The sequence below is a fragment of the Heterodontus francisci genome, chromosome 3, assembly GCF_036365525.1.
Source record: "Heterodontus francisci isolate sHetFra1 chromosome 3, sHetFra1.hap1, whole genome shotgun sequence".
NCBI classification, from domain to species: domain Eukaryota; kingdom Metazoa; phylum Chordata; class Chondrichthyes; order Heterodontiformes; family Heterodontidae; genus Heterodontus; species Heterodontus francisci.
In genome coordinates, this window is record NC_090373.1 from 30826345 (window position 1) to 30851840 (window position 25496).

The window sequence follows — 25496 nt, forward strand, 5'->3', positions numbered from 1 at the left end:
CTTCAAAATAATGCCATACAATCTTTTACATCCAGCTGAGAGGGTAGACTCATTAAAATCACTTGATTTTTTAAAATTGCAATGTATATGTATGTTGGTGTAATCCTAGCTGTATGTACATGAAAATTGGTCACTTAGATATTAGTATTCCTTTACTTTGAATTCTGCTTCTCCCCTAATTTCCCTGTGGATCTCACCCAACCCACAAGTCTTGGCAATCTAACTGACAAAGTTTTGGCAACTGACTTCTATTTTTACTTAAGTTTCTTAGTCCCTGATTTGCCCTGTTTGAATTTTGTGAATCAAGATATTTGTAAAGGGCTGTTCTTAATACTGTTGCCTCATTTGTGGGTAAAATCCTAAATTAGCAAGATCTGAACTTGCAATATAAGGAAATTAACAGATGTTAATTTAAACTTTATATGTTATGGACAGGTGGGTAATGGCGTGGCTGGTTTCCACTGTTCATCTCCCAACTGATTGCACTGTTTTTGTGTTACTACTGTTTCAACCCCTGTGCTTTAATTGCCAAATAAACAGACAGTGACAGGTTTAAAACAGAAGATTACCTATTTATTAAACAACATTCATTCCCCAAAATGTTCGCAACACCACTCACGCACACATTTCACTCACACACACATTTCACTCTCACATGCACTCTCGAAAAGATAAATGGAAGGTAAAAGAGAAAGAGTTCAAGGTGTAAAAGTCTGTTGTTTCAGGGGAAACCTGTGGGATCCTCTTGGAAGGTGAATTTTACAGTTGCAGGCCTGGTTGCTGGTTGTTTTGTAATTGCTGGGCTGTTACAGCATTTTGGCAGTCCACTCCAGGTTGAAAACGGTGATGATGCTTAACAAAGAACAAAGAACAGTACAGCACAGGAACAGGCCATTCGGCCCTCCAAGCCTGCGCCGATCTTGATGCCTGTCTAAACTAAAACCTTCTGCACTTCCGGGGACTGTATCCCTCTATTCCCATCCTATTCATGTATTTGTCAAGATGCCTCTTAAACGTCGTTATCGTACCTGCTTCCACCACCTCCCCCGGCAGCAAGTTCCAGGCACTCACTACCCTCTGTGTAAAGAACTTGCCTCGCACATCCCCTCTAAACTTTGCGCCTCGCACCTTAAACCTATGTCCCCTAGTAACTGACTCTTCCACCCTGGGAAAAAGCTTGTGACTATCCACTCTGTCCATGCCACTCATAACTTTGTAAACCTCTTATCATGTCGCCCCTCCACCTCCGTCGTTCCAGTGAAAACAATCCAAGTTTATCCAACCTCTTCTCATAGCTAATGCCCTCCAGACCAGGCAACATCCTGGTAAACCTCTTCTGTACCCTCTCCAAAACCTCCACGTCCTCTGGTAGTGTGGCGACCAGAATTGCACGCAATATTCTAAGTGTGGCCTAACTAAGGTTCTGTACAGCTGCAGCATGACTTGCCAATTTTTCTACTCTATGCCCCGACCGATGAAGGCAAGCATGCCGTATGTCTTCTTGACTACTTTATCCACCTTAGTTCAATGTTCACAGTTAGAAGAGTAGTTTTACAAAGGCACTCTCTTGCTCTACTGTAGCTGGCTTCTAACTTGTCTCAACAGGGTTCAACTATGTTGGCTGGAACTGATCTCTCTCTCAGCCTTGCTGTAATTCAAAATGCCTTTAGATGGTTACAGTGTGGCTGAGGAGAGACCAGGCTGATCTTGATGTCTGATGTTCTGTACTGGCAAGACTCCTTTTGTTCCTCAACATGATTACCTTATAAGGTGAACTTACAAGTGTTAGTTTTACCCATGTGACTTTAGGTTTCAGTTCTTGCTGGGCTTCACAATGGCCTTTTAATGGCCCTATTTTGAGGATATGAGGGCTGTTCACACTCCATTGTAGTGAAGATTAATTGGAGACGAAAGATCTGGGGAAGGCCTTTGTCTTAATATGTTTGAGTTTCGCTCACATCCATGTGTGATTATCCATCTTATTTCCATGCAGATGAAGTTGATTGGTTTTCAGTCTTAGAAGACAATGGATGTGGATTACAGTACAGGAGGTGGTATGAGTCATGACTTGTCCTCCATTATAACTTAGGAAATGAAGATGGGCAGGTGGAAGGAGTGGCAGTGGGAGAGCATTTTGGTGGTAGTGATCATAATTCAGTCAGTTTTAACATAATTATGGAAAAGGACAGAGATAGAACAGGAGTTAGAGTTCTCAATTGGGGCAAGGCCGATTTTACGAAACTGGGGAGCGATTTAGTGAAAGTGGACTGGAAACAGCTACTTGAAGGTAAATCAGTGTCAGAACAGTGGGATGCATTCAAAGGGGAGATTCAAGGGGTTCAGGATAAACGTATTCCCACAAAGAAAAAGGGTGAGGTGGCCAAATCTAGAGCCCCATGGATGTCCAGGAGCCTACAGGGTAAGATAAGGCAGAAAAGGAAAGCTTATGCCTGACACCGAGAACTCAATACTACAAAAAGCTGAGAGGAGTATAAAAAGTGGAGAGGTGAAGTCAAAAAGGAATGTAGAAAAGCAAAGAGAGGACATGAAAGAATATTAGCAAGCAAATTCAAGGTGAAGCCAAAGATGTTTTATCAATACATTAAGAGTAAGAGGGTAACTAAGGAGAGAGAAGGGCCTATAAAAGACCAAAAAGGTAAACTATGTGTAGGAGCGGAAGATAGTGTTGTGGTTGTTAATGAATACTTTGCGTCTGTCTTCACAAAAGAGGGAGACGGTGCAGATGTTGAAGTTAAGGAGGAAGAGTATGAAGTATTGGATGCGATAAACGTAGGGAGAGAAGAAGTATTAATGAGATTAGCATCCTTGAAAGTTGATAAATGACCAGGGCCAGATGAAATGTATCCTAGGCTGTTAAAAGAAGCAAGAGGGGAAATAGCAGAGGGTCTAATCATCATTTTCCAGTCCTCACTGGATACAGGTGTGGTGCTGGAGGATTGGAGAATTGCTAACCTTGTACCTCTTTAAAAAGGGAGCGAAGGATAGACCGAATATAATTACAAGCCAGTCAGTCTAACCTCCGTAGTGGGCAAATTATTGGAATCTATTCTGAGAGACAGGATAAACTGTCACTTAGAAAGGCACAGGTTAATCAAGTATTGTCAGCATGGATTTGTTAAGGGAAGATCTTGTTTGACCAACTTGATTGAATTTTTTGAAGAAGTAACAAGAAGATAGATGAGGGTAGTGCAGTTAATGTGGTCTATGTGGATTTTAGCAAGGCTTTTGACAAGGTCCCACATGGCAGACTGGTTAAAAAAATAAAATCCCATGGGATTTGCAGCAGGGAAATGCAGCAAGGTGGATACAAAATTGGCTCAGTGGCAGGAAACAAAGGGTAATTATATTTATATTTAGAGATACAGCACTGAAACAGGCCCTTTGGCCCACCGAGTCTGTGCTGATCATCAACCGCCCATTTATACTAATCCTACATTAATCCCATATTCCCTACCACATCCCCTCAATTCCCCTACCACCTACCTACACTAGGGGCAATTTACAAAGGCCAATTTACCTATCAACATGCAAGTCTTTGGCTGTGGGATGAAACCAGAGCACCCGGCAGAAACCCACGCGGTCACAGGGAGAACTTGCAAACTCCACACAGGCAGTACCCAGAATCGAACCTGGGTCGCTGGAGTTGTAAGGCTGTGGTGCTAACCACTGTGCCGCCCTGTGGATTGTTTACGGCTGTTTTAGTGACTGGAGGGCTGTTTCCAGTGGCGTTCCGCAGGGCTCAGTACTGGGTCCCCTGCTTTTTGTGGTGTATATTAAGGATTTGGACGTAAATGTAGGGGGCATGATCAAGAAGTTTGAGGACAACACAAAGATTGGCCTTGTGGTAGATAGCGAGGAGGATAGCGGGAGGCTGCTGGAAGATATTGTTGGTCTGGTCAGATGGGCAGAAAAGTGGCAAATGGAATTCAACTTGGAGAAATGTGAGGTGATGCATTTGGGGAGGTTAAACAAGGCAAAGGAATACACGATTAATGGGAAAATACTAAGAAGTGTAGAGGAAGTAAGGGACCTTGGAGTGAATGAAAACAGATCCCTGAAGGTAGCAGGACAGGTTGATAAGGTGGTTAAGAAGGCATATGGAATCCTTTCCTTTATTAGCCGAGATATAGAATTTAAGAGCAGGGAAGTTATGCTGGAACTGTATAACTCATTGGTTCGGCCACAACTTGAGTACTGTGTGCAGTTCTGGTCATCTCTTTACAGAAAGAATGTAATTGCACTAGAGAGGGTACAGAGGAAATTTACGAGGATGTTGCCAGGACTGAAAAAATGCAGCTATGAGGAATGATTGGATAGGCTGGGGTTGTTCTCCTTGGAACAGAGAAGGCTGAGGGGAGATCTGATTGAAATGTACAAAATTCTGAGGGGCCTAGTGTTACGACCGACCACTCCAGTCAAAGCCCCCAATCAAAATATACGATTCTGATTGTGGTGGGAGAAACTGTTAATTCAATCCCGTCTCTCCATAGATCGCCTAACATATCGTTTTAAACTTTCCAAATTCAAGAAAGATTCAGCCAAATTGTACCATCAATTAACCCCCGAATGAGGCTAACCAAACCAGGTGTCTTTAAAGCAATAAAGTCCTCACAGCCATCCAATGGGGAAAAAAGGTTCTTCCACAGTAGAACAGTCCGTAGTCTAATTCCACCAGTAAGTGATGCTTTCCTTCCTTCAGCAAATTTCAACAATTAACGACTTGCAAAAACTTTTTTATGAATCAATTTGTCTTTAGGATTTTTGAGGGATAAAAGATTGTCACAGTCTAGCTTCCCTTCCTTCAGTTTAAATTATCAGAGATCTCTGTTTTGGCTAGACTTTCTTTTAGAATTTTGAGAGATGATAATTAAACAGACTAAATTCTGTTCCTTCAGTTTAAATGGCTGAGAGCTCTTTTTTCAGGTGCTAACACCAGCTGTCTGTCTGTTCTCTGTTAGAACAAACTGTCTCCAACTAAAAGGCTGTTCAAAATTGAATTGTAACAAAGGTATCGCATGATGCTCAGTCCAAGTGGCTGTATCCAAGGTAATGAGAATGCACCCTTTGAATCGCAGTCTCCGAATGGCTCTTGCCGGGTAACCAGGATGCATTCTCTGAATCTGGTTGATTCCCTCTCCATATGGGTGTATCCAATGGCAACCAAAAATGTATTTTCTATAACTCCTGAGGCCTGTTGGTTCTTAAAGCAGTACTGATCCTTTGCAAGCCTTAAAGGCAAACCGCATATTCCCCGTAGAAAAAAAACCACAGGACCATGACACCTGGATAGAGTGGAGGTGAAGGGTCTATTCACCTTAGCAGAGGGGACATAGACTTAAAGTGATTGGTAGAAAAATTAGAAGAGAGATGAGGAAAACCTTTTTCACCCAGTGGAGAGTGATGGTCTGGAACTCACTGCCTGAAAGGGTAGTTGAGGCAGAGACCCTCAAATCATTCAAAAGGAGTCTGGATATGCACCATAAGCTGCAGGGCAACGGACCAAATGCTGGAAGGTGGGATTAGAATAGGTGGATCGTTTTTCGACCGGCACAGACACGATGGGCCAAGCAGCCTCTTCCTGTGCCTTCAACTTTCTGTGATTCTATAATTTTATTTTGTTGACAGACAATATCCCAGTCTTTTAAAATTGTTCTAAGTTTATAACTTTTCCATTTGTTTCTGTATTTTCATCGCTACACTTCTCATGCGTGTGACATATGTGATCCACTGATCCTAGTTTCACACTTTAGACAGATATGAAACAGAAAGTTTGAACTCTCCTGCTCTAGTTTAACTTACCCTTACCTTGTCGAAATGTTTCTAATGTTCTGTCTAGCTTCTTGGGTGAAATCTGTTGAAACTGTATGAAAGGGGTAAACTAAAGAATTCAGTCAATAGCTAACATTAGCATTGGTTCTTCAATGGAAGTCCCTTTTCATACTTAAGAACTTTAGGATTTTGGGTATACTTGGGTTACATGTGCAAAGAATGTACATCTCAATAGTTAGTAACTTTTTGTGAATGTATGTTTAGCAATGCAGGTAGTTTCTTACTGAAAAATGTTGAAGATAAATATTCAGATTCAAATCCTGATAGCCTACAGCTGTCATGGTCAAGGAGAAACCAACTTATTCAAGACAGACAACAGTTACAGGTATGTGATGAATTGTACACATTTAGATAGTTAATGGCCTTTTTATTTGGATATTACTGCTGAAGTAAACTATATAGTTAACTCATTAGTTCCTGTGGAACATCTTTGAAATTTAAATTTACGAAAGGATTGTGTACAAATTAGTGAAAATACAATTTGCAATATTACTGTAGTTCACAATAGAGATGTATTGTAGGTGTAGATAAATATAAAGGTGTTGCGAGTGAACTCGGGGGCACACAGTTATACTGTCAGTTCTGCATCACTTCTGTGCCCAAAGAAAATAGAACTCTTTGCATGTATGATTGAGAGCCAAACTCCTTAAGTTCTCGCCACTCTTGCATAAGTGTGTTTTAAATGACTTCACATCTGAATTACACTGCAGAATTTGTGCCCGTGTGAAATAAAAGCAATGACTTGCATTTATATAGAGTCATAGAGTTATACAGCACAGAAACAAGCCCTTCGGCCCATTGTGGCTGTGCCGGCCATCAAGCACCTATCTATTCTAATCCCATTTTCCAGCACTTGGCCCGAAGTATGGTATGGCGTTTCAAGTGCTCGTCTAAATACTTCTTAAATGTTGTGAGGTTCCTGCCTCTACCACCCCTTCAGGTAGTGTGTTACAGATTCCAACCACCCTCTGGATGAAAACATTTTTCCTCAAATCCCCTCTAAACCTTCTGCCCCTTACCTTAAACCTATGCCCCCTGGTTATTGATCTCTCCGCTAAGGGAAAATGTTTCTTCCTATCTATCCTATCATTGCGCCTCATTAGTTTGTATACCTCAATCAGGTCCCCCCTCAGCCTTCTCTGCTCTAAGGAAAACAACCCTAGCCTATCCAGTCTTTCTTCATAACTGAAATGCTCCAGCCCAGGCAACATCCTGGTGAATTTCCTCTGCACCCTCTCCAGTGCAATCACATACTTCCTATAGTGCAGTGACCAGAACTGTACACAATACTCCAGCTGTGGCCTAACTAGCGTTTTATACAGCTCCATCATAACCCCCTGCTCTTATATTCTATGCCTCGACTAATAAAGGAAAGTATCCCATATGCCTTTCTTACCACCTTATCTACCTGTGCTGCTGCCTTCAGTGGTCTATGGACTACACCAAGGTCCCTTTGACCCTCTGTACTTCCGAGGATTATACCATCCATTGTATATTCTCTTGCCTGGTTAGTCCTCCCAAAATGCATCATCTCACACTTCTCAGGATTAAACTCCATTTGCCACTGCTCCGCCCATCCTACAAGCCCATCTATATTGTCCTGTAATCTAAGGCTTTCCTCCTCACTATTTACGACACCACCAATTTTCGTGTCATCTGCGAACTTACTGATCATACCTCCTATTTTCACATCTAAATCATTAATGTACACTACAAACAGCAAGGGTCCCAGCACCGATCCTTGCGGTACACCACTGGTCACAGGCTTCCATTTGCAAAAACAACCCTCGACCATTACCCTCTGCCTCCTGCTACTAAGCCAGTTTTGGATCCAATTTGCCAAATTGCCTGGATCTCATGGGCTCTTACCTTCGTAACCAATCTCCCATGGGGACCTTATCAAAAGCCTTACTGAAGTCCATGTACACATCAACTGCTTTATCCTCCTCTACACATCTAGTCACCTCCTCGAAAAATTCAATCAGGTTTGTTAGACGCGATCTCCCTCTGACAAAACCATGCTGACTATCCCTGCCTCTCCAAGTGGAGATTAATCCTGTCCTTCAGAATTTTTTCCAATAGTTTCCCTACCACTGATCTTAGATTCACTGACCTGTAATTACCTGGTTTATCCCTGCTACCCTTCTTGAATAATGGTACCACATTCGCTGTCCTCCACTCCTCTGGTACTTCTCCTGTGGCCCTGCTATCTCCTCCCTTGCCTCACATAACAGCCTGGGATACATCTAATCTGGGCCTGGGGATTTATCCACTTTTAAGCCAGCTAAAACAGCTAATACTTGCTCCCTTTCAATGCTAATTTGTTCAAGTATATCACAATCCCCCTCCCTGATCTCTACACCTACATTGTCCTTCTCCGTAGTGAAGACAGATGGAAAGTAATCATTTAAAACCTCACCTATGTCCTCTGGCTCCACACACGGATTGCCACTTTGGTCCCTACTGGTCCCTACTCTTTCCCTGGTTATATCTTACCCTTAATATACTTATAAAATGCCTTGGGATTTTCCTTTATCTTGCCCACCAGTGTTTTTTCATGTCCCCTCTTCGCTCTCCTAATTACTTTGTTTAAAAGTAACCCCCTACACTTTCTATACTCCTCAAGGGCTTCTACTGTTTTCAGCGCTTTGGAACTACCATAAGCCCCCTTTTTTTTTGTTATCCAATCCTCTATATCCCTTGACATCCAGGGTTCCCTGGACATGTTGGTCCTACCCTTCACCTTTATGGGAACATGTTGGCCCTAAACTCTCACTATTTCCTTTTTGAATGACTCCCACAGGTCTGATGTAGACTTTCCTACAAGTAGCTGCTTCCAGTCCGCTTTGGCCAGATCCTGCTTTATCGTATTGAAATCGGCCTTCCCTCAATTCAGTACTTTTTTTTCAAGTCCCTCTTTGTCCTTTTCTATAACTACCTTAAATCTTAGAGTTATGGTCACTATCCCCGAAATGCTCCCCCACTGACACTATCACCCCTTACTGTACCTCCACTCTGTATCCCATCCCCCTGCCAAATTAGTTTAAACCCCCCCCCCCCAACAGCACTAGCAAACCTTCCAGCAAGAATGTTGGTCCCATTGCGGTTCAGGTGCAACCCGTCCAACTTGTACTGGTCCCACCTTCGCCAGTGATCCAAAAAACTAAAGCCCTCCCTCCTGCACCATCTCTTCAGCCACGCATTCATCTGCTCTCTCCTCCTATTGCTATACTCACTAGCACATGGCACCGGGAGTAATCCAGAGATTATAACCTTTCAGGTCCTGCTTTTTTTAAAATCTGCTACCTAGCTCCCTAAATTCTTGTTGCAGGACTTCTTCCCTCTTTCTACCTATGTCGTTGGTACCAATGTGTACCACGATCGCTGACGGTTCGCCCTCCCCCTTCAGAATGTCCTGCAGCCACTCTGTGACCTGAACCTTTTGTTCCAGGAGGCAGTCACACGCCTTAGATTAAGTAGAACTTTAGAGTTGGTCATTGGTCAGTGACAGGAGGATGTGATGTCGAGTCAGACAGACATGGGGATCCAGGATGTAGTGATGGAGGAGCCTTGGCCCTCGACTTTGACCAACTGGTATGAGGTACTTACTAACTGTGAGGATGAGAACAAGGACTGCAAGGTGGGCAACTTGACCAAAGCAGCATGGTACAGGAAGCTATTGAAATGGGGGGAATGAAAAGGAATGTGGTAGTAATAGGGAACAGTATAATCAGGGGAATAGATACTGTTCTCTGTAGCCACGACCAGGAGTAACAAACGTTTTGTTGCTTTCACAATGTCCGGTTTAAAGACATCTCTCGCGGCTGGAGATGAACTTAGAGAGGGAGGGGAGGGGAAGATCCAGTTGTTGCAGTCCAAGTAGGGACCAACATCATATGTAGAATTAGGAATGATATTCTGCTGAGAGAATTTTAGGAGTTGGGGTCCAAATTAAAAAACAGAACCTCAAAGGTAGTAATCTCTGAATTGTTACCAGAGCCATGTGCCAATTGGCATAGGGATAAACAGATTAGGAGGTTAAATAAAATGCGTGGCTGAAGGAGTTTTCTGTCCATTAACCAACCCTCAATCCATGCTGATATATTACCCTCAATCCCATGATTCCTAATTTTTTGTAACAACCTCTTGTGTGGCACCTTATCGAATGCTTTTTGAAAATCTAAATACACTACTTCCACTTGCCTGGGGCTCTGGGTTACTAGTCCAGTGACATCACCACTATGCCACCACCTCCCACTTATGCATCTTACTCGTTAAATCCTCAAAAAACTCAGAACAGATTTGTCAAACACGATTTCCCATTCATAGACCTGTGTTGATTCTGCTTGATCATATTATGATTTTCTAAGTGCTCTGCTATCATGTCCCTAAGAATAAATTCTAGCATTTTTGCCTACTACTGATATTAGACTAACTGCAAGGTTGGGAGTTAAATATTCCAGGGTACTTGACTTAAGAAATAGGCAAAATGGGAAAGGATGTGGGGTAGCCCTGATAGTAAAGGAAGGGATATGGACAGAGAAAGAAAGGAATAAAAACAAGAAATGCTGGAACCACTCAGCAGGTCTGGCAGCATCTGTGGAAAGAGAAGCAGAGTTTACGTTTCGGGTCAGTGACCCTTCTTCCGAAGATTTCTAGGGGTCCTAAAGGAGGAAAGAGGTGGAGAGGTGTAGGGAGGGTATTCCAGAGTTTAGGGCCGAGGCAACTGAAGGCACAGCCATCAATGGTGGAGCAATTAAAATCGAGGATGCCCAAGAGGTCAGAATTAGAGGAGTGCAGATATCTCAGACGGTTATGGGACTGGAGGAAATTACAGAGATAGGGAGGGGCAAGGGCATGGAGGGATTTGAAAACAAGGATGAGGATTTTAAAATCAAAAGACGTTGCTTGACCGGGTGCCAATGTAGGTCAGTGTGCACAGGTGTGTTAGGGGAACAGGACTTGGTGCGAGTTAAGACAGGGCAGCAGAGTTTTGGATGACCTCAAGTTTACCGAGGGTAGAATGTGGGAGACCAGCCAGGAGTGCATTGGAATAGTCAAGTCTGGAGGTAATGAAGGTATGAATGAGAGTTTCAGCAGCAGATGAGCTAAGACGGGGTGAAGTCAGGTGATGTTACGGACGTTGAAATAGACAGTCTTAGTGATGGCACAAATATGAGATCGGAAGCTCATCTCGAGGTCAATGTGATGCCAAGGTTGTGAAAATAGATTTATACAGTGCAGAAACAGGCCCTTTGGCCCATCGTGTCTGTGCCAGCCATCAAGCACCTAACTATTTTCGTCCCATTTTCCAGCACTTGGCCCGTAGCTTTGTATGCTATGGCGTTTCAAGTGCTCATCTAAATACTTCTTAAATGTTGTGAGGGTTCCTGCCTCTACCACCCCTTCAGGCAGTGTATTCCAGATTCCAACCACCCTCTGGGTGAAAAACATTTTCCTCAAATCCCCTTTAAACCTCCTGCCCCTTACCTTAAATCTATGCCCCCTGGTTATTGACCCCTCAGCTAAGGGAAAAAGTCTCTTCCAATCTAACCTATCAATGCCCCTCATAATTTTGTGCACTAAAATACTAAGAATGGCTTAATCTCAGAATGTTGCCAGGGAGAGGGATGGGAAGTCCATAGTCAGGGAATCTAATTTGGAGTGGGGACTGAAAACAATGGCTTCAGTCTTCCCAATGTTAGTCTGATAATTTAGCAACAATGGAGGAGCCAAGAGAAATGGTGGTGAGGTAGAGCTGGGTGTTGTCAACATACATGTGAAAACCAACGCTGTGCTTTCAGATTATGTTGCTGTGAGGCAGCATGTAGATGAGAAATCTGAGGGGACCAAGGCTAGATCCTTGGGGAACACCAGAGGTAATGATGCGGGAGGTGGAAGAGAAGCCATTGCAAGGGATTCTCTGACTACAATTAGATTGAGAGCCGTTCCACCCAGCTGGACGGAGGGGTCGGCAACATGTTCGTACAAGGACACCAACGTCCATGGTAAAAAATTTAGAGGTCCATGACTAGTAATTTCAGGGATGAGAAATTTCCCATTGGCTTCTTCTTTCTGACCAGACCGGAAAAATCGGAAGCCGCCAGACAGTTGACAGGTGCTGAGAGTAGGAACAGCAGTTTCCAAACTTCGGACAGCTTCGTGGTTTTCCGATTTTTTTCTTTTTAAAGCCCACCGGGAAACCACAAAGCCGTCCGAAGTTAGGAAACCGCTGTTGCCACTCTCAGCAACGGTCGGGGCGGGGGGTGGGGGGGTGGTGATGCAGAGAGGGAGACAGAGTAAGGGGGTGAGAGAGAAGGGGAGATGGGGGTGCAGAGAGGGAGTGGAAAAAGAGAGAGAGTGCGGTCAGAGAGAGACGGGGGACAGAGGGGGACGATAACACAGAAAGGGGGGAATGACACAGAGACGGGTGGGAACAATATGGGGGAGGAGGGAAAACGACACAGCGGGGGGGTGGGGTGGGGGGAGAACAGAGAGAGGAGGGACACCAAGAGGGAGGGGGAGAGAGAGGAGGGAGATATTTGTGTAGGACACAAAACTAGGAGGGAATGTAAGTTGTGAGAAGAATGCAAAGAGGATTCAAGGGGATTGGGACAGGCTAAGTGAATGGACAAGAACATGGCAGATGGAATATAATGTGATTAAGTGTGAAGTAATCCACTTTGGTAGAAAAAACAGAAAGGCAGAGTATTTCTTAAATGGTGAGAGGTTAGGAAGTGTTGAAGTCCAAAGAGACCTGGGTGTCCTTGATCATGTCACTAAAAGCTAGTATGCAGGTGCAGTAAGCAATTAAGAAGGCAAATGGGATGTTGGCCTTCATTGCAAGGGGATTTGAGTACAGGAGTAAAGCTGTATAGCTTCAATTGTATAAAGCCTTGGTGAGACCATACCTGGAGCGTTGTGTACAGTTTTGGTTTCCTTATCTAAGGAAGGATATACTGGCCATAAGAGGGAGTGCAATGGAGGTTCACAGACTAATCCCTGGGATGGCGGGATTGTCTTATGAGGAGAGATTGAGGAAACTGGGCCTGTATTCTCTATGGTTTTGAAGAATCATTCAATCTTACAAAATTCTTACAGGGCATGACTGGGTGGATGTGGATAGGATGTTTCCCCTGACTGGTGAGTCTAGAACAAGGGGATACAGTCTCAGAATAAGGGGCAGGCCATTTAAGACTGAGATGAGGAGGAATTTCTTTCCTCATAGGGTGGTGAATCTTTGGAATTCTCCACCCCAGTGGGCTGTGGAAGCTCAGTCATTGAGCATGTTCAAGACAGAAATTGATAGATTTCTGAATACCAACGGCATCAAGGGATATGGGGATAGTGGGGAAAAATGGCATAGAGGTAGATGATCAGCCATGATCGGTTTGAATGGCAGAATGGGCTTGACAGGCCTAATGGCCTACTCCTGCTCCTATTTCATATAATCCTGTGGGAGAGCAATCAAGATCATTCCTGCCTTTATCTTTCTGAAATTGTCTCACCAGACTCTGATGTAGGACAAAAATTGTAATGTGGCTCCCCATGCGAGAAGGTTGGACACCCCTGCTCCAAGCCTTTACCTTGTGTTTTAAAATAACCTAGCAGCCAGGTTATTTTAAAACACAAGTTTAAAGGCTTGGAGCAGGGGTGTGCAACCTTTTCGCTTGGAACACAAGCTCCGTGACATGTTGAAAGTTGCTGGACTTTTACTTCTGTATAAATGTCGCAATTCCACTGCTATCCATTTGGAATCACATTATTCCAGTACTCGTATTGAGGGGAAAACAGGCAAGAAAATTCAAGGAATCTCCAGAAGTCAGCACTGTAAGTTCCTCATGAATACAAGAGAAGGGTGTAATGGGGCTGACTGATATTGGCAAAAACAGGATGCTGCTGACCCGTATACAGTAGTTAGTAAATATAATGTAACGGATAGCTTGACTAAACCTTAATCTATAATCAACTGTTTACGATTCCTTAAGAAAATCCATGCTGCATTTGCAGTTTTAAAAATTGTCAGGGAAGACATAGTAAAGATTTATTATGTTTCAATGAGCTTGTTAAAAACAGTCATTAACTGATTTTTTTTGCTGTGAATTGGATTAAAGGACTAATTTTACAAGTATGTCAAAGATCAGTAATTACAATGTGCATCATTTACTATCTAATTTGAGGCCAGATAACCTGAGTGGCCAATGCCATTTGAAAGCTGTCTATCAAATAATTACATTATGTTAAAAGTGCACCTTTGCTAACAGGTAAGAGATTTGGCTTGGACATAAATTGGTTAGTCTGGAGTACAATCTTATACATAGTGACTAAACATTTTGTAACTGAATAATACAGGCAGTAACAACCACTCAACGATTTGCAGAAAAGCTTTTTGTTAATTATCTTGTCAGAGCTGAATTGTAATCAACGGTGATAGACTGTGATATAGACATGTGAATTTAAGAGAATCGCTTTATTAGAGGAACTGAAGGGCACTCTGTATTTGTAATAGTGTTTATCAAATTTTGTCACGAGTTTTGGTGAGTAAATGACATATTGTGTGTGAAGATTCTGTTGTTTCTGTATTTTAGAATCCAGGACCTAGTTTAACAGCCTGTCAAGATGAATAAACGAGTCTTGGCTACCTACCGTTAATCTCTCTGTCCTTTCCTGTCCCACTCTGCTTTTCTGTTTTACATGACTCTTCTGAAGTACTATCTGCTCCATCCTATAAAATTTTCTTGATTTGGAGATCATACGAACGTACGAATTAGGAGCAGAAGTAGGCCATTCGGCCCCTCGGGCTTGCTCCGCCATTCAATAAGATCTTGGCTGATCTGTTTGTGTCTCGCATTCCACACTCCCATCCCATCCGATAACCCTTGATTCCCTTGTCTAACAAGAATCTATCTACCTCCGCCTTAAAAATATTCAATGACCCCACCTCCACCACCTTCTGAGGCAGAGAGTTCCAAAGTCTCTCAACCCTCAGAGAAAAAATTTCTCCTCGTCTCTGTCCGAAAAGGGCGTACTGCCCTTTTGTTGGATGCCCTGTCTTCGGACACATATTACAAGCAGGTGAAGTTGAACAAGCATTGACCATCACGGGTTAAATTGTCTTGTGACAATAGCAGTGTGAGAAATGATCCGTCTTCCTATTGCTGATTTTTCCACTACCTCACTTCAATAACAATCCTAGCTTTATGGTTTATTGGAAGAATTTGCACTCATGACACAGTGTGATCACAGTGTATCCACTATCTCCTTTGCTACCTCTTTCAACATTCTTGGATGTAGAATATCAATCCTGGGGACTTATCAACCTTCAGCCCCATTAATTTCTCCAATACAACCTTCTTATTAATACTAATTTCCTGTAATTCCCATTCCCCTAATCCCTTGGATCTCTAACTCTGGGAGGTTTCTTGTATCGTCCTCAGTGAAGACAGACACAAAGTAATCATTTAGCTTCTCTGCCATTTCTCTATTCCCCATTATAAATTCTCCTGACTGTGCCTGTAATGGACCCGCATTTGTCTTAGCCAAACGTTTCCTTTCTACATACCTAGAGAAGCTTTTACAGTCCGTTTTTACATTTTGTGCTGGCTTACATTCATATTCTGTTCTCCCTTTATCAGTTTCTTCGTCCTCCTTTGCTGTATTCTAAAATCCTCCCAATCCTCAGGTTTACTACTATTTCTGGCAACTTTATCGGCCTTTTCTTTTAATCTTATACAATCCTTAACTTCCTTTGTTATCCACGGCTGACTGCCTTTACTTTTGGGGTTTTGTGCCTTGAAGGAATGTATAGTTGCTGTAAACTATATAATAATTCTTCAAAAACTATTCTTGCCTATGTACTGTCATACCTTTTAATGTATTTTCCCAATCCACCTCCACCAATTTGCCCCTCATGCCTTCCTAATTCCTTTGTTCAAATTTAACACCCTGACTTTAGATTAAACTACCTCACTTTCAAACGTAATGTAAAATTCTATCATATTATGGCTACTCATCGCTAAAGGTTCTTTTACAACAACATTATTAATTAGTCCTTTCTCATTGCCTAATACTAGATCTAAAATAGCCTGTTCTGTAGTCGGTTCCTCAACATACTGCTCTAGAAAACCATCCCTAACACGCTGCAGAAACTCGACCTCCACAGCTGTCGTGCTCATTAGGTTTACCCAGTCTATATGCAGATTGAGGTCACTCATAATTACTGTATTACCCATGCTAAATGCTTCTCTAATCTCCCGATTAATGCCATGTCCCACACTACCACCACTGTTTGGTGGCCTATAAACAATTCCTCTCAATGTTGGCTGCCCCTTGCTGTTTCCTGGCTCCACCCAACCAGATTCCACACTTTGTTCTTCAGATCTGAGATCCTCCCTTACTAATGTACTGATCCCATCCCTTATTATCAGCGCAACACCACCTCCTTTTCCTTTATGCCTGTCCTAAATGTTGAATATCCTTGAATATTCAGTTCCCAGTCTTGGTTGCCCTGTAGCCACGTTTCTGTTATGGTAATTAGATCATACCCATTTACCTCTATTTGGGCCTTTAAATCATCTACCTTGTTGCGAATGCTGCGTGCATTCAGGTAGAGTGCCCTTAAACTTGTCGTCTTGACATTTTGCATTCTATGCCTCGTTGATGCTTGCCTTTGTTTCACCTGCCTTCTAATGTCACTTGCTACTTTTCTATCTCCTGTTGCCAGCTTTACTTCCTTCCAATTTGAGCTACCCCTCAGGTTCCCATCCCCTTGACCAGCTAGTTTAAACCCTCTCCAACAGGACTAGCAAATATCCCTGCAAGGATGTTAGTTCCAGTCCTGTTAAGGTGTAGCCCGTCCATCTTGTACAGGTCCCACCTGCCCCAGAACCAGTCCCAATGCCTCAGAAATCTGATGCCCTCCCTCCTACACCAGTTCTCCAGCCACATGTTCAATCGATCAATCCTCCTATTCCTATGCTAATTAGCACATGGTACTGGGAGTAATCCTGAAATTACTGCTTTGGAGGTCCTGCTTTTTAATTTCCTTCCTAACGCCCTAAAATCTGCTTTCAGGACCTCATCCCTCTTCCTACCTGTGTCATTGGTACTAATGTGGACCATGATCACTGGCTTTTCACCCTCCCCCAGAAGGATGTCCTGCAGCCGCTCCATGACATCCTTGATCCTGGCACCAGGGAGGCAACACACCATCCTGCCGCAGAAACGCCTGTCTGGTCCCCTGACTATTGAATCCCCTATCACTATTGCTCCTCCACTCTTCTTCCTCCCCTTCTGTGCAGCTAAGCCACCCTTGGTGCCGTGGACTTTGCTCTGGCTGCACTCCCCCGAGGAAGCATCGCTCTCACCAGTATCCAAAATGAAAAACCGATTAACAAGCAAGATAGAATGACAGGACTCCTGCACTGTTTGCCTGTTTCTCTTAGACTGCCTGGCAGTCACCCATTCCCTCTCTGCCTGCATACTCCTAACCTGTGGTGTGACCACCTCCCTGATCCTGCTTGCTACGTAGTCCTCTGCCTCGCGGCTGCACAACAGTGACTCCAGCTGCTGCTCGAGTTCTGAAACCCAGAAATCAAGCTTCTGCAGCTGGTGACACTTCTGCAGATGTGTTCGTCTAGGACACGTGGTGCGTCCATGACTTTCCACATACTGCAAGACATACATTCCACTTGGCCGAGCTGACGTAGAAACATAGAAAATAGGAGCAGGAGTAGGCCATTCGGCCCTTCGGGCCTGCTCCGCCATTCAAAAAAGATCATGGCTGATCATCTAATTCAGTACCCTGTTCCCGCTTTCTCCCCAAAATCCTTGATCCTTTTAGCATTAAGAAATATATCTGCCTCCTTCTTGAATATATTTAATGACTTGGCCTCCACTGCCTTCTGCGGTAGAGAATTCCACAGGTTCACTACCCTCTGAGTGAAGAAATTTCTCCTCATCTCGGTTCTAAATGGCATACCCCATATCCTGAGATTGTGACCCCTGGTTCGGCACTTCCTAGCCATCGGGAACATCCTCCCTGCATCTAGCCTGTCTAGTCCTGTTAGAATTTTATAGGTTTCTATGAGATCCCCTCTGATTCTTCTAAACTCTAGTGGATATATACCTAGTCAACCCAATCTCTCTTCATACGTCAATCCTGCCATCCCAGGAATCAGCCTAGTAAATCTTCTTTGCACTCCCCCCATGGCAAGAACATCCTTCCTTAGATAAGGAGATCAAAACTGCACACACTATTTCAGATGTGGTCTCACCAAGGCCCTGTATAACTGCAGTAAGACATCCTTGCTCCTGTACTCTCATCCTCCTGCAATGAAGGCCAACATACATTCAGCTTCCTAACTGCTTGCTGCACCTGAATGCTTGCTTTCAGCTACAGGTGAACAAGGATATCCAGGTCTCATTGCACGTCCCCCTTTCCCAATCTATCACCATTCAGCTAATAATCTGCCTGTCTGTTTTTACAACCAAAGTGGATAACCTCACATTTATCCACATTATACTGCATCTGCCATGCATTTGCCCACTCACCTAACTTGTTCAAATCACATTGGAGCCTCTTTGCATCCTCCTCACAGCTCATATTTCCCTCCACCCCCCCCCCCCCCCCCCCCACCAGCTTTGTGTCGTCTGCAAAGTTGGAAATGTTACATTTAGTTCCCTCACCCAAATCATTAATATATATTGTGAACAGCTGGGGCACAAGCATTGATCCCTGCGGTACCCCACTAGTCACTGCCTGCCATCCAGAAAAAGACCCATTTATTCCTACTCTCTGTTTCCTGTCTGTCAACCAATTCTTAATCCATGTCAGTATATTACCCCCAATTCCATGTGCTTTAATTTTGCTCACTAACCTCTTATGTGGGACCTTATCAAAAGCCTTCTGAAAATCCAAACACACCACATCCACTGGTTCTCCCTTATCTATTCTACTAGTTACATTCTCAAAAAACTCCAGTAGATTTGTTAAGCATGATTTCCCTTTTGTAAACCCATGCTGACTTTGCCCAATCCCATTGCCATAACATAACTTTAAAATTTTTTTATTATAATGAGAAGTAAAATAACTTACCAGTTGCTCACCAATCAGCTTCTTCCCCTGTACTGAAGAGAGAAGCAGCTTTTGGAGGCTGAAAAAAGGTGAAAGAAAGAAAGGAGCTCCTCCCTAAGGCACCAAACTCCCACTTTACAATCTGTGCACTCAAATTTATTTTTTTCTTTCTTTATATAGTGCCCTTTCTTGCCGAAGTCCCTCAATTACCAAACTTCCTTCTTCACACTCTGTGCCTCCAGCAGCAATCAGTGCAGACAAGCAGCACTGAGACTCCCCTGAATTTATACTCTGAAAACAATGCTTTGTCAGCTCTGCAAGAGCTCAGAAACCAGCTTAAGATAGCCACCTAATTAACTAGCTACAGCCACTCTCAGCATGTTAGTATACCCCTGTTTAAAACTGCAAGAAACCTAACTTATTTCTTAACTGGAACAGGAATTTCAATTAATTGCTAGATGTAAACAAAACAAAAACCAGTCTTGAGAGATGAACCCTTAAAATTTACTCACTTACCAAACTCCCTTCTTCATAGTGCAGCTGCATTCTGTCAACAAAAGTAGTTCACAGTGGCAGTGCATACTATTTTGCTTGCTAGCTAGCTAATACAGTTGTGCTGCTCTGCATTGATGTTTGTATGCTTAGCTACTTTATTAATAGGGAGAAATGTGTTTTAAATTGGACTGTGTTTTGATGGCATTGGATTGGCTATACACTATATACAGATTAATTATTCCATGTCCGTGGCTGAGTCAGTAATTCTGTCAAATGTTTGCAGTGCAACATGTTGGTGCGCATCACTGGCTGGATGACAGTGGAGTGGCCTTGACAAAGGCTGCAGATAGGTTGAGAAGGACGAGGAGGGATAGTTTACCTTTGTCACAGTCACAGTATGTCATTTGTGACTTTGAAAAGAGCTGTGGCAGGGCAGAAACCTGATTGGAGGGATTCAAACATGGAGTTCCAGGAAAGACATGAATGGATTTGGGATTTTAAACTGATTTTAAATGTAAACAAAGCAAACTACGTCTGTATGGGAGTGAGATGGCTAAGGTAGATTGGAGAACTACATTATAAGATAAGCAATGTTGAGCATTTAATAAATTAATATATAATTTGCAACTGATATACACTCCTCTTAAGGCACAAAAAAACCACAGAAAAAGTGGTTCAACATGGCCAACAAGAGGAGTTAAATATAGTATTAGATCTAAGAAAGAGGCCTATAATGCTGCCAAAAAGAGTTGTAAACCTGAGGATAGGGAGAATTTTAAAATTCAGCAAAGGAGGTCCAAAGAGAATATGAGAGTCGACGAGCAAGTGACGTAAAAACAGATTATATGGTTTCTGTGGGTATGGAAATAGGAAGAAATTAGTGAAAGTAAAGGTTGGCCCATTAGAGGCAGATGCAGATGAAATTATAATGGGAAATAAGGAAATGGCAGAGACATTAAACAAATGCTTTGTATCTGTCTTCATGGTAGAAAGCATAAAAAACATTCTGGAAATAATAGGTCTAGCGAGCTTGTGGAGCTTAAAGAAATCAGTGTAAATAAAGAAACAATATTAGAGAAATTAAGTGGCGACAAATCCCCGGGACCTGACGATCTGCGTCCTAGGATCTTAAAAGTGGAAGTTGCAGAGATAGTGGGCTCAGCTTAATGGCGGTGGCCCCATCCACTGGCCAGAAACCCTGCCATAGCCATTTTCAGAATCCCCAATGGGATTAAATGTCAATACGGCAGTTAACTGCCTGCCATCTGGGTTCCCGTGCCTTTAAGGCTGACGATCCCATCTCCAAGAGCTGCTGGCTAACCAGAGGGCTGGCAAGGAGATTGGAGAGGAAAGGAAGGTTGGAGATGGGGACGGTAGTTTGCAAGGAGAGAGGGTTCACGGGTGAGTTTTTTGACAAGAGTGGGGTGATGACAGCAGAGGGGAATGGAGGGAAGTGGCAGAGGTAACTGAGCTCAGCCTTAGTGATGAGGAAGTCTATGAGCTCCTCATACTTGTTGTTGGAGGTGGGGGGGAGGGGTTTAAATGATGGGTTATAGTGGAGAAGAGAAGTCAGGGTTGTCTTTGTTTTTAGGGATGTTGCTAGAAGAGTGAGCAGTATTGGTAGAGTAGGACCTGATAGTGCTTTTGTGGTTCAGCCAGATGTGGCAGTGAATAGCTAAAACCAGTTTTCTGCCATAAATGTTCCAGTCTGCATCCCTTGGACATAAGGGAGCAGAAATGAGGGTCTTACCAGAAGATCAACCAGGATGAGTGACTGTAATGGTTTTAATGGGGACTAGGGCCTTAAAGATGGAGGTGATGGTGTGATTGAGCAGATTGGTAGCTACAAAAGTTTCATGAATGGAGGGCCAAATGCTGGAATAGTTGGGGATTTGCGACTGCAGTTTTAAATGACTTGGGGAGAGTTTTTTTCCCAGAGCAACACAGGAGGAAGTGGGGTTCGGTTGTGGGGTGGGGGGGGTGGTGCGGGTGGGGAGGTGGCATGGGATGGGGAGGGGAATGTAAGCAACAAGGCATACAAGGAAGTGATCAGAAATGGCCTTATCTGTGATTGCCTCATGACTGCTTTACATGGACAACACCTTGCAATGTAACTGGACTATAATTCAATCGGGATGTACTTTTTATAGAACATTTATGATGTGCAGTTGTATTAATGCAAAATTTGGCTTTGTATCAATGTAAATAGATATCCTGAATGATTTCTTGTTAAACCTAGTTCAGCTTAGCTCAATGTAATAGTGACTCCACTAATTCAGTTGTTATGTCAGCAATCAATGTGCTTTGCCTTTTTCCTCCACAGTATCTCCCTGTCCTAAATGTAATGGTGGGTGGTGGGGACAACTGTAGTCTCCTGCCAGCAATTGATTATAAAAGAAAAATGCACAAATGAAGAAGGAGAATGATGAATAATAAAGCCACATGAAAAGAATTCTGAATAAAGTTACTGTGAACAAATTGAGTTCTAATTTTAATGGCAATTACATTTCTGGCATACTTGTGGAGGAAATAGCTTTGTAATGAAATTTGAACTTGACTTACTGCTATCTAGTTAAATAATGCATTTTATTACAAAAATAGAAAGAAATCACTGATCTGAAGGAACGACTGGCAGTGTTGGAAGCAAAAGATCATCAGCTGAGTATAGAAATAGCAGAAGAAAGCAAACTCATACAGTCATATGATCGTGAACTTCCTTCCTTATCAACTCTATCAGCTAGTGAGTTACAAGATCTGAATAAGACATTGAAGGATATTCTGCCATTACGAAATAAAGTCCTCCTCAATGCAAAACTCCCTGAAGACATAAAGAGGTAAAAGAATATTTAAATGTTACCTGACAGTCAAGCTAGCTTGTAATACAGTTAGGTGGTTTAAGCAAAAACTTGTATGTAGTCTTATGACTCTTGGGACATCTCAAAGCACTTCTCATATAACAAATTATTTTGAATTGGTATTTTATAGGTGTATGTGGCAACCAATTAGGGCACAGCAAAAATCCACAAACCGTACTGAGATAAATATCCAATTAATTTACCTTGGTGATGTTGTTTTCTGGCAAATTGTTGCTCAGGACACTGGGGGAATTCCCTTCTCTATTTTGAATAATACTATTGGATCCTCAACAGCCAACTGAACCACCGAACAGGCATACAGAGCCTGAACTTAACATCTCATTTGAAAGAAGCACTTGGTCACATAAAGGATAGTGGAAATCGGGAACTTATTGTTTCAAAAAGCTATTGAGGTTAGGGTAACTGAAAATTTCAAAACTTGTAGTTGAAGGGTGGTTGACTTCCAATAGGTGTTTTTCTTGTCCCAGGGGTGTCATTTAGTGGAATCCCCTTATGTTGGTTGGTTGAATCTCACCTGGTTTTGAGTAAGTAAATGTATGAATTACCATATGTAGTTATAAACCAGATTTTCATGCCTAAATTGAACTTCATTTTGACCAGTCATGTTACGAGTTTAGTCACAATTGTAAAGGAATTCATGGAGTAGAATATTCTGTCTCACCCATCATCATCTGGTGCTCTACCATTTCATAATGTTTGACATTTCCAAACCATATTATTAATTGTTCTCTCCTGCATCACCCCCCATCTTGCCACTGCCTCCCTTTGTGATGGCTTTCTCTTGCTGTGCAACTAAATTTTTAAAAGAAGTGGTAAAAGTATTTGGGCTAGACCAAATGGAGGTCAATCAGATTTTTATTTCAACTGTTAAGCTTAGAGGCTAGTGCAAAAATGAAAGGAAGATAAAATTCGTTACCAGGGTTCATTTATGTTATGTTTTGATTTTCACAGTGCCAATCTTTTGAAGTCCATGTTAATTTTAAAGTCCAGTTTGTTGCTGTTAATAGTCGAGAAACGATGCAATGCTAGCTGATGTATGGTTTTGTGATAGGACATGACTATCATATTTCTCCTTTGCAGTCTGGTTTTGCTGGTCTGATTTTGCATGCATGCATATAAACAAGATTTTTCTGACAGATTTTCCAAGAGCAAACTTTTAAATTTAAATCAACTACGATTGACTAGATAGTAGATAGTTTACTCTGGACATAGCACTACCCATTTTTCTACTGCACACAGAGGAATGGCTTCCTTTATTAAATTTCTTACAAAAAATTTTAAATCTTAAAACCTGTGCACACAATCAGTTTGACAACCTCTTCCTTCTCTCATTCCTCCTCCCCCAAAAAAACTTTGGATTTTTTTTTGGTTGTACATGTATTTTTCCTAGTGGCAATAGTGTTAGCTTCTTGTGCTCAGGAATCACTGTGATCGAAGAGCATGTTACAGGTTCACATGGACGAAAGATGATGATTGAAATACTGTAAATAGTAATTGTAAAAAAAATGTTTTTTATAGGCTTCAAAAGAAAGAACAATCATTAAGTATGGCTATTAAGACAGCTACGACTAAGGTAAGCACAATATTTTTTAAAACTCTCAGCATATAATTTTAGTGTTCTTCTCTTTCCCCCCCCCCCCCCCCCCCCAATTATTATTGATCGCAAATTATAAGACTGTCTTATTTACACTACATGTTTTTCCTTGGTTGTATTGTTCGGAAGTATTTTTGACATGCATCCACAAGAATGATGTTTGATGAAAAATAGGAAACAAATTGTTATGTATTTGGATAAATAATATAAAGAAATACAATAGTTGCACCTAGTGTACCTCATTAATCCAGAAATGCATTCCTGCAAAGAAGTCACATATTGAAGTTTGTGGATTGATAGTGTCTTTTAACTTCCTGGTGAGACTATGTTTGGAGTACTGTGCGTAGTTCTGGGCACTTTCAAAAAGACATTGATGCATTGGAGAAGTTTCAAAGAATGATAGGAATGATTCTGGTACTTGAGTTTCTACGTTATAGGAGAAATTTGCAGAATTGAACTTGTTCTTATCGGAGAAAAGATGATGAAAGGGGAATTGATGACACATGCCAGGATGTGCCTGCAGGGAATCTTTACTGCTGACCATACCAAAGAATGCAGGGTTGGGAAAGTTCTCCATTTTCCCCAGTACGATTCCACATTGTTGTCAATTGAACCCCTTTATAAGAAGGCTAAGAAAGTAAAACCCTTTAAATAAAACTTCAGGAGTCCAAGCCAAGTTTCGGTCTGGACCACTTCTGCAAACCAGGCAAGCTGGTATACCTTTTCCTGACAGTTTGCTCTCCAAAAATTAACACGTCTGTTACTAGTAAGCATTTTCTGTGGAGATTTCTTTGCTGTATCCACACAAATGTTATATCAGTGATTGCCTATGGGCTGTGCTTTAATAAAGATTTAGCCATTTCATGCTCGTTTTTCCATCACAGAAACCACTAACTCTGTAATGACATATTAAAAAGCTTGGTTTAAGTCTCTCTGTTAGCTTTTGAAAGGGTGTAGAGGAGATTTAGCAGAATGGTACCAGGGATGAGGGACTTCAGTTATTTGGAGAGAATAGAGAAACAGGGATTCTCCTCCTTTGTAGCAGAGAAGATAAAGGGGACATTTATTGGAGGTGTTCACAGTTATGAAGGATTTTAATAGAGTCAATAAGGAGAAACTGTTTCCACTGGCAGGATTGGTAACGAAAGGGGACAGATTTAAGATAATTGTCAAAATAGGGAGAGGGAATATGAGGGGAATAGTATTTATACAGCGTATTGTTATGATCTGGATTGTACTGTCTGAAAGGATGGTGGAAGCCGATTCAGTTGTAACTTTTAAAAGGTTGGATATAGACTTGAAAAGGCAAGAAATTGCCAGGCTGTGGGGAACGAGCAAGGGAATGGGACTTTCAAAGAACTGGCAAAGGCTCATTGGGTGAAATAGCCTCCTTCTGTACTGTATAATTCTGGATGGCTCCACAGACTAGTTTACTTAAGTTCCAATGTGTCAACCATTTTGCTAAAGGTAAGCACAAAAGTACTAAATTTTCTTAAATCTATTCTTTGTCTTCTCTCAGGCTCTTGCATTTAAGTACTTTCAACCAGAACTTCGAACAGTTCTTAAAACAACCACCAAATATGGTTGCTGTTCTGCCCCATCCCTG

At 42.3% G+C, this 25496-nt stretch overlaps 1 protein-coding gene across 11 annotated transcripts in view; it reads left to right on the forward strand.

Moving 5' to 3' along the window:
- Positions 1–25496, forward strand: part of disc1 (DISC1 scaffold protein) — a 156183-nt gene that overhangs the window by 30905 nt on the left and 99782 nt on the right. For all 11 annotated transcript variants that reach the window (XR_010970942.1, XR_010970947.1, XM_068020804.1 and 8 more), the window contains exons 5-7: positions 6055–6175; positions 22022–22254; positions 23815–23869. Coding sequence is in view for 9 of the 11 variants with exons in the window: in XM_068020804.1 (XP_067876905.1) it covers positions 6055–6175; positions 22022–22254; positions 23815–23869 (409 nt within the window). In the remaining 2 variants the exon portion in view is untranslated. The remainder of the gene's footprint in view (positions 1–6054; positions 6176–22021; positions 22255–23814; positions 23870–25496) is intronic.